This window comes from Microtus ochrogaster, unplaced genomic scaffold (assembly GCF_000317375.1).
Source record: "Microtus ochrogaster isolate Prairie Vole_2 unplaced genomic scaffold, MicOch1.0 UNK152, whole genome shotgun sequence".
Classification (NCBI taxonomy): domain Eukaryota; kingdom Metazoa; phylum Chordata; class Mammalia; order Rodentia; family Cricetidae; genus Microtus; species Microtus ochrogaster.
This window is the reverse complement of record NW_004949250.1, coordinates 228,284-237,890: the sequence shown is the minus strand read 5'-3', so window position 1 is coordinate 237,890 and position 9,607 is coordinate 228,284. Positions and strand designations below refer to the sequence as shown.

At 40.5% G+C, this 9,607-nt stretch overlaps 1 protein-coding gene across 1 annotated transcript in view; it reads right to left on the bottom strand.

The window, feature by feature from the left end:
- Zdhhc13 (zinc finger DHHC-type containing 13) overlaps positions 1–9,607 on the bottom strand; it is a 38,703-nt gene that overhangs the window by 11,086 nt on the left and 18,010 nt on the right. The window contains exons 9-11 of the mRNA XM_005371996.3: positions 9,235–9,368; positions 6,365–6,465; positions 558–682 (exon numbers count right to left, since the gene is read on the bottom strand). Of these exons, the coding sequence (XP_005372053.1) occupies positions 558–682; positions 6,365–6,465; positions 9,235–9,368 (360 nt within the window). The remainder of the gene's footprint in view (positions 1–557; positions 683–6,364; positions 6,466–9,234; positions 9,369–9,607) is intronic.

The following is a 9,607-nucleotide window of genomic DNA, read 5'->3' as shown; positions in this document are numbered from 1 at the left end:
CACACACACACACACACACACACACACACACACACACACACACACCCTACTCATTAAAAAAGCAAAATTCATGGATAAAAGCCCAAACTTATGGCTACAAGCAGGAGGCCTGGGTCTTTCGGACAGGTCTTAGGTAGTAGAAGACAATGTTCTCCCCTACTTCTAAACCCCAGGAGCAAATGTCTCTGGGTACTTCATACTTGAGGAAGAAAGGGGGTATCTTCTCAGCTACTAGGAAGGGGGAACCTACTACACTCCAGCATCATCACTCCTTCATGGAGCTAGGCATTCTAGACAAAAGGCACTAATCCAAAACTGTAATGAAGGGGGAGATCCAAGAACAAAAATCAACTCTAGAAAAGTATGGTAGGGTGTCACTTTTAAGGAAAATAGGCATTTCTAAAACTTAAGTGTAACTGTGTAGGAATCCCATTTTGATGGATCTCTCATCAGCCCACATTGACACTGTTCAGTGGCAGGCACTATAGATGCAGCTGCACCAAAGGCCAATACGGCCATGACTTTCAGAAAAAGACATTAAAATAAAAAAGACTCACCACTTTCCTCTCTTCCTCAGAAGCCTTAGTGAAGCCTGGATCCGTTGCCCAAGTCTTGTAGAAAAAATAGAGAAAGGCTATGATGCTGAAAATGAAAGCAAAATAGAAAGGGCTGCCTGCTACATGTTAAAGTCATGTTAAGGAACATACTGAGGAAAGCATCAGTGTGTGACGTGAGCAATGTTATTTATCACTGTCCCTCTGAACCTCTCTTTCATGCAACCTGCTCCCAACTTCCCCATGGACACACACCACCCACCCAAAGTGGCCCTGTTCCATGTTCTAATCCTACACAAGTTTGTTCCTCGTTAGTCAAAACCATTGCTTCTTCATTGTTGAAGCCCATTTTGAATACTAACAAAAGCTGCAATCATTCTGGAGACTGGGAAATACCTAGGCCTCCCCAAATTAACTTTTTAAGGTGTAACTGCAGATTTCCTCAGATCATCGAGAAAAATATTCTCCAAGCCACTTTCATAATCCTTGGGTCAGAGATTTCAATGCACTTTCTTATAAAGTACAGAACTGACTGCATGTGTTTCCTACTGGAGAGTTTAGTAACCTGTCCTTTTAACTGCTCTGAATTAATAATCGCCCTTCTTGCAAAATGAGGACAAATTACACACTACTGGAAATAGGAGTAAGTTTATGCTGAAAAAGATTACAAGGACTAAAAACTGTCCACTTTAAAATGTTTTTAAAGTGGTACTTTAAAAAAATACTAAGTACTATTTTGCTACAGAGAAGAAACAAGTATGCAGTAATAAGTCAACGAGACAGCAATAAGCCTGGCCGTGCCCAGTGTAAATATTATTGGTTTAGCACAGTAACTATTGCCTTACAAGGTGTTACCAAGCCACCTTATGCTAACTTCAGAACAGAAAAGGAGGCCATAAAAACAGATGTTCAATTCTTACTATTCAAAGTGTGGTCCACCAACCAACCAGCAATGAACTTTGAGCTGAATGCCAAGACAAGGAGTACTCAGGCAGGAGGCCAACCTAGGCTACAGAGGCAGTTCTAGGCTAGTTTGAGCTACTGAGTAAGACACTATCTCAAAGATCTAACAGAAATGAAACTAAATGGGAAGAAAGTGGGAAGGGAGGGAGAGAAAGAAAGAGGAACAACAACAAAAAAATGAAGGACAGGAAGGGAAGAACATAAGCAGACAGTCAGGCAGCTAAGGTCAACTTCTAAACAGACCACACCAACCGCCCGAGACTGGATTTATGGAGCTCTCCACAGGCTTCATCCCACACTGAAGTTTGAGAAACACTGATCTAATCCAGAGACTAGCACAAACATGCCTGGTTCAGACAGACAGAACGAATCCTGCTGGCTGACTGTGCTAGCTAGTTTTATGTCAACTTGAGCCAGTTTAATCATTTGGAAAGAGAGAGAGACCCTCAATTGAGAAAGTATCCCCACCAGACTGACCTGTGGTGCATTTTCTTGATTGATGATTGATGTGGGAGGGCCCTGCCCTCTATGCTGTTACCCAGAGGCAGGTCCTGGTGTTATAAGAAAGTAGGCTGAGCAAGACAATAAATAGCTTCCCTCTATGGCCTCTGGGAGCAGTTCCTCACCCCAGGTTCCTGCCCTGACTTCTGTAGAAGATGGACAACAAGCTAAAAGCTGAAAAAGCCCTTTCTTTCCTACGTTGCTTTTGACCATGGTGCTGTATCACAGCAATAAAAGCCATAACTAAGACATTTAGTTTATCACAGTTAATATATATGTGAGACTACTTTTAAGAAAGATATAGAGGTTAGATAAATTCTATGAAATGGAAGTTTAACAAAGGTTACACTGAATGAAGAGGAACACTTTTAAATGATACACAAAATGAATTTTTATTAAAATTAGATGCAGTTTTCCTCTACTAAGTCCTAATAACTTACATGTTATAGCCTCAAAATTCCTTTGGTTCAGGCTTGGGGTAGTCCTGCAGGGTAAGTTGACTGAACCTGGTGTTTCTACTATAATAACTTTAAGACAAGCCCTAGAAGCATCACTGGCTTCTCTCTCCAAAATAAAGGGATCTGCACTTTAACCCCTCACATGGAAGGCAGACAGATTCCTCATTTCTGTGTTAACCATGAATATTCTCCACCACCTTATTTTTAAAGCCACAATTACAAAATGTTCAAGACTCAACTTCGTTATCTCTCTTGCTTGTCTTTTCAGATTTGTTGAAAGACTTCACCTTTTCCTGAACCCAGGAATGCTCTCTATGGCTTTCAGAATTTCAAATACAGTATCTGGAGATGTGTTGGCTTCCCTTGTAAGCTGGTGGCACTACTGAAGATGCAGGGCTAAAACCTGCTCCCCTACAACATGACCACCTGGCTTCATCCCTTGGACTCTCTGCCTGTAGTCCACACTACTGCTCTCCTTTAGCGTTACCTGACATCAGCTTATTCCCGCATTTGCTCAATACACGCATTTCTTTTTTTTTTATTAAATTTTATTATTCAATTAAGGATCCCCCCCCGCCCCCCCCTCCCATCTCCCTCCCCCTTCCCCGATCAAGTCCCTCTCCCTCATCAGCTTGAAGAGCAATCAGAGTTCCCTGACCTGTAGGAAGTCCAAGGACCGCCCACCTCCATCCAGGTCTAGTAAGGTGAGCATCCAAACTGCCTAGGCTCCCCCAAAGCCAGTATGTGCAGTAGGATCAAAAACCCATTGCCATTGTTCTTGAGTTCTCAGTAGTCCTCATTGTCCGCTATGTAAGTCCGGTTTTATCCCATGCTTTTTCAGACCCAGGCTAGACCAAGACCAGGTGAATTTCTTAATGGCTCCAGAGTGACAATGTCATTCCAAATGACATCTCCCAGAATGTGAAACTGGGAGGAGTGATGCAATCTCTAGGGTAGCAGCAAGGCTATTCCTTACATACCAGTTTACTGGCTATGCTCCTATAAATAACATGCTTGCATTACTTACCATTTTCTCCAAAAAAAAAAAAAAAATAGAATTCAAGAGGACATCACACGTTGGGTCTGTATTGATCATTTCAGAGAACAGCTGTTGTCCTTTGCCTGGGGACTCAACTCCTTGTACTACTACACCAGAGCTCAGTCACCCAGTCACACAGTTCAGTGTAGCCACTCAAAGTTCCCAGGTCTCTCTTCCCTCTTTTCTTCTTCTGGTGCTAAGTATCAAACCCAGGGTTTGTGCTGGATCTGAATTCAATGTATAGCCCAGGTCAGCTTTCCATTCTCCTACCCATCTCCCAAGCGCTGGAGTCACAGACACGCATGCATCAGCACAGCAAGCTCCTGACTCTCTGATACAGACATGCATGCATGCATCAGCACAGCAAGCTCCTGACTCTCTGCGACTTGACTTAAAAACTAAGTCATACCGACAGCTGACTAAAACCATGAGGGCTTTTCACGTACCCAGATCAGACTTTAGTACAGCCAGCATCGTAAAGGAAACACTCAGTGGTCTAGCATTTCTTTACCAAGTCCTAATTGTAGCTTGAATCATTATTAAAGTTTTCTTTCCTTTCATCCAGTCCCTCTAATAAAAGCAAACTGAACACATAAAAGAGACAAACAGAAAAAGATCACTGAGTTGTCCCTAAGACACAGCGTATTATTTAAAAATACCAATTATGTAATGGGGACTCTGCACAGCCTTTAGACATCAACAGTATAGGAATTCTTGCAGCCACTCCAAGAGCTTGGAACTGCTGTCCTCAACAAACATAAACCTGAAGTCAAGTAACTTGCCCAATGATACATATTAATAAAAAGAAAAGGTAATTCTTGTTAGTACAGTGGTGAGTGTCCTTGCCTATCTTGTGGGAGACTGAGGTTCAAGTCCCTGACAGGGAGGAAAGCCAGCCTTTACGCTGGAGCACTCAGGAGATGTATCTCAGCGAGTTTGAGGCCAGCCTTATCATGACAGCCAAGTAGGGCAGCTAGGACTACAAAGTGAGACCTCATCTGAAATAAACAAGAAAAAGGTCCTGAAATTCAGAAGCATGCTGCCTGATAACTCACGGGCTATAGGAAGAAGCCCCTGGTAAATCCTAACTGGCAGCCTGAGCAATACAAATTTAAATATTTAGTTGAAGTCTCTACAAGAAAAAACAGCAGCAAACCCACAGGGCAGTTCCAGCAGCATGTAGCGTTCATCCTGGAAAACACTATCCTTGGGTGAAGTGTGCCACCTACTGGTTCACATGATTTCATAGCAGTATGGTCAAAGTGGTGCTTCAAGGTTCAGCATGTGACATATTCCATCGTGTGCATGCTGACATCCTCAGATTCTAGCTAGTGTGAAAATCAATTCCCCTAACATAATATACCAAGTAGTTCTTAGTTACAGTCAAGTGAGAATTTCTGCAAATGAGGTTAATAGATTACACTGGGATTATATGTTTTGCTAATTTTTGATTCTGCAAAACCAAAATAATCTGGCGTGCAAAATCTGGAATAACTGAAATTGCTTATGTTTTAAAAATTATTTAAAAAACACCATTTCAAAAATAGCTCATTGACACAAAAGTATGAATCATTCCTTTTTAGTATAATGCCCACTGTCCCAGCATCTAAGAGCACTGGGTCATCTGTGAATGACGTAGTAGAAACTATGTTGTCCTAGGTGGTGATATGAAAGCCAGTGTTAATTAAAACCCTCATCAAATCAGTAATTACAAGACAAAGGTTAGAGGTAATTATTTTAAAAGCCCAGTTACTTCTATGGTATTTATGTGTTTCATTTAGGTTAAAAGGAAAACAAACCATGTTAGAAATAATGAAACAGCATTGAAGGAGAAACATGGCATGACGGCTATAGACCTATGCACTCTGAAAACTCATATGCCCACCCCATTTATTCCTGTGGGAAAGATTCTTAAATTTCCCTTTTGCATTACCTCGATAAATATCCTCTTTTTTCCTTTCAGAAATATTACCAGAAAGAAATACAGACACAGAAAGTAAGGCAATAAACTAAAAAGCACATCTCTTCCCTCCACACTTCCTCTTTCCCTGGCACATAAGCAGTAATAAAATGGTCTCACAGGGAAGAGAGAAGGAAGTCTGGAAAGAGACAGAAGCCTGGACATGTTTACAATGTTAAAAATGGATATCATCCAAAGAACAACCCCCCTTCAGGTTTTAGGTGGCTGAATCTGGTCACCATCAAGAGGACCTGGGTCCCTGTCTTCATGGAATAAACATACTCACTAGACAGAAGATCTATTTGAAACCACACGAGTAGGCCATGAAAGAATAACGTGGGCCATGACTTAAAATTTCAAGAGGACCAAGGACGAAGCCTGGTAAAGCACACATGAGGGGTAGTTTTCTAAGACCTGCCTCACACCCACTCAAAGCGCACTTAATGTTGCTGAGAATCCCTGCCAGAGCCACTAGCTCTGAATTGCTCAGCATTACTGAGAAAGCCATATTCCCCAATCTCTCCCACACAGCCAATTTTGGTACTCAGAAGACTTACTCATCAATGTAACTGCTAACTGAGTTAAAAGAACCATCTGACCTTGAAGTATCTCAAAACACCCAACACGTTGTTATGGGCTCAGGTAAAGCAGTATGCATTCTATTGCCATTCTCGAGGAAGGAAGGACACAGGAGACTAATGTCTGCACAGCACCAAGCAGATTTAACAGAAGCAACTATATTCAACATTAAGCTCAGTCAAAATTAATATGTGAGTGCAGACACAAGTTATAGCCCCTAGATTTTTTCTAATATCTAAAGTGCTAATAATGGCATTACTGATTTTGAAAGTTAAACGTGATATGTGTTTCATTTAAGCTTAAAGGATATCAGGAAAGAATAGGACGAACCAAGTCATAAATATCCAAAAAATGGAACTTAGCAGAAAGACTGTTGGTAAGTACACAAGGTTCTTATAGCCAACCAAAAACCTGGAAAAAAGTAAACATAAGATGTTAGTGAAGTAAGGAATTGGTGTGGTTTCATGTCAATTCAGTTCTAACTCCCCAACAATAAGTTGCCCCTGTTTAAATGTCAGTTCAATCTTTCACATGAGAAAACTGTACGATAACCTTCCAAAAGCACACATCCCAGTTCTTCTAAGCTATTGCATAATTATTTTATTTATAACAATACTTTTCCAGTGAATATTCGATATTTCTATTGCAATACTGTATTTTTTTCATGTAATTTTGAAATATACCAAGACACAGACATTGAAATATGTGGAAATTCACCTTCGTGTCTAAGCAAGCTTTTGTCAAGTGGGCTGCCCTATGCTTATAAAACAGCAGTTGTACAAGCTGATGCATGAACTAGCGTGAGGAGCAGTCACAACACGAAAATACACATCAGCTAAAATGTCACCATGGCACTAACAATCTCATTCCTGCAGCAGGCAGCTAATGCTCTTGTGTAATTTGTTTAAAAGGTAAATACTGTAGTTTCAAAAGCAAAACATAAAAACGTATATCAAATATACGCTTGAAACATCAAGTTCAATATAGTTATTTCATAAACAAATATACTTTACCTAGATACATCTCAGAATTTCTACTGGAAATGACTAGTGGTGGGTTAAAAAAGGGGGGAGAGGTGGAAGGAAGGGTTGGCAACTGAGGCCTATGGCAGAAACACCTGAAATTTTGGTTAGTTAAAAGGAAAAAAAAATGCCACAATGACCACAGCCATAATTAGGATAAAAGCCTATCTGAGAAGAACCAAAGACCTCAACCTCTGGCACCAGGTATATGTCTGGTAAAAATGGAATCTACTGTAACCTCCTTGTCTGAACTAAGATTTTACAGGGGATAAAAAGTGCACTTGGTCTAATAAAACAGTGCAATGAACTGCCAAATCCACAGAACTTGTTATTTCTGACAGGTGGCATAGAAGTCTGGACCAAGAAGCAATCACCCCTCGAGCCAAATAACAACAGAAGCGTGCAGCTGCTTACCTGCGTGAAACGTAAACTCTAGAGGAATACGAGAAAACTAAGGCGGTGGACCAACCTGTCACGTGCACTTGACTCCTATCTGAAATGTATTCCCATGACAATCATGGCGGCTGAAGATATCAAACCAAAGCTATTCACACAATTATTTTTTAATAATTTGGATTTTAATAAACATTCAAATAATTAAACAAAATGTTCCTGTTGAGAGTATGAATTGCTAGCTAAGCCCTTGCTGCATCTTAAAAAAAAAACTAATGACTGATTCCTGCTAGTGTGGCATAAAGTGTATTCAAACATATAGTGAAAAATGAGTATTTTTAGGTCATGTTTTCTGAATCAGACAATTTTAGGTATTTTGCTATATTTTAGAAATTTGAGCTTTCACATTTAAATTCTAGTTTGTTTCCATCTAACTATCCTGGTCTTTGGGTGACTAAGTAAAGATTCCTGTAACACTGACTTTCTTATGACAGAAAGCAGTGCATGCTTATTCTAGAAGGTGCAGGCAGCAAAAGGTCTTGGACAGCACATTAGTCTCAGCCGGCAGGCTGCACTGTCTTCCAGTTCTTCCCTATGGATCCTTATCTTTACAGCTTGTCTCATTCAGAGAATGAAACGTTCAGCAGCAGAGACAAGCTTCTACTTTCGTGGGCTTTACATTATAGGGAGGTGCTAGGGAGACAGTAAGATGGTGATGCAGCAGACCTGTGTCAGGACAGCCTCACAAGGGGTGGGGTCTGAACCCAGGGCCGAGGGATACCAGCAAGGCTCAGGGAACAAGCTTGTGTTCCAGAAGTAGAAAGAAGGAGAAGGGCAGTGTGGGGATGGACAAGGGATGAAAGCAGCAGGGAGGGAATCTGGTCTGTTTTTTTTTCTGAGCATAACAGTTAAGTTTTAAGGGAGATTTTAACAAGAAAACCAGGCAGAAATGGATCTGCCTTGACTGTTAAGTGGGGGCACCCTGTAGGGATGAAGGCAGGAGGACAGCTGAGAGGCTTGGCAGGAATTATTTAAGAAGGGTTAAATGTTAGGACTGAAAGCAAGGGAAGAATCAAGGATGATACCCCCATCCGTGTGAGAATTGACATCTTGCCACTAAGGTGGGGAATGGGGAAGAGACTGGGATGTGACATGATTGATTCCAAGTACAGATAGTGTACCAGACAATGTTCTGTCATGCATTAGTCATGAAGTGGGCATCATCACAATTATCTTCACTTAGAGATCAAGAAACTGAGGCACAGAGAGGAAGAACAACTTGTTTTAGATCAGACTGGTATACATTAAAAGCAAATCTGGATCCAGACAATGACTGACTCACTAGTACAATCCTGCATATTTCTCTGTGGGTTAATTTTAAAGAGAACTACAATGTATTTACTTTCATTATCTCCCCCCCCCATCATATTAAGGTTGCTTCAACTAAAACCATCATGTGGAAAAATAATTAGTATAAAATGAATTTAGCAGTTAAAAGAGAAAAAAATGTGAAAAATGGGTAAAATGATTCAGGACATAAAATGGTAACAGAACTTTATCATGGACAAACTGAATGATACAGTGTGTGATCCACAATATTTATTTTTCACCAATTGTCTGCTTTCAGCCCAAAGCTATACCACCAAATCTCATTCTTCCTACCATCCTGAGGATGTTGTCACATGATTCAGTAATATTTATAGCTCAACATCAATCGGAGATTCCAGTTGACTTTGAACAGCCTTGCAAAGACTACTATACACACCTTGGAAACAGAGATGTCAGAAAAAACAATGCTACTAGAAGACATCCTTTCAAAAGCCAAGAATCTGAATTGAAGTCCAGGATGTATCCGACGGCCCACAGGGTAACCACAGAGAGGATCAGCAGCAGGAAGAGCTAATGAGAGATTAGATTTTACAACTGTGGATCGCACCTCCTAACAAGAATTAGTTCAGTACAAGAACTACTTCCTAAGTACAGAACAAACAACTGAACTAGCAGATTTTCTTCAAATAGTTGTCAAATTTAAAAATATGATTGATTTATACACCTTAGAGATAATCTTATAAATTTTGCTTAATGACATTTTCCTTTTTCTTTTCCTCAAAAAATGACATGCTTAAAAGGAAAGTGAT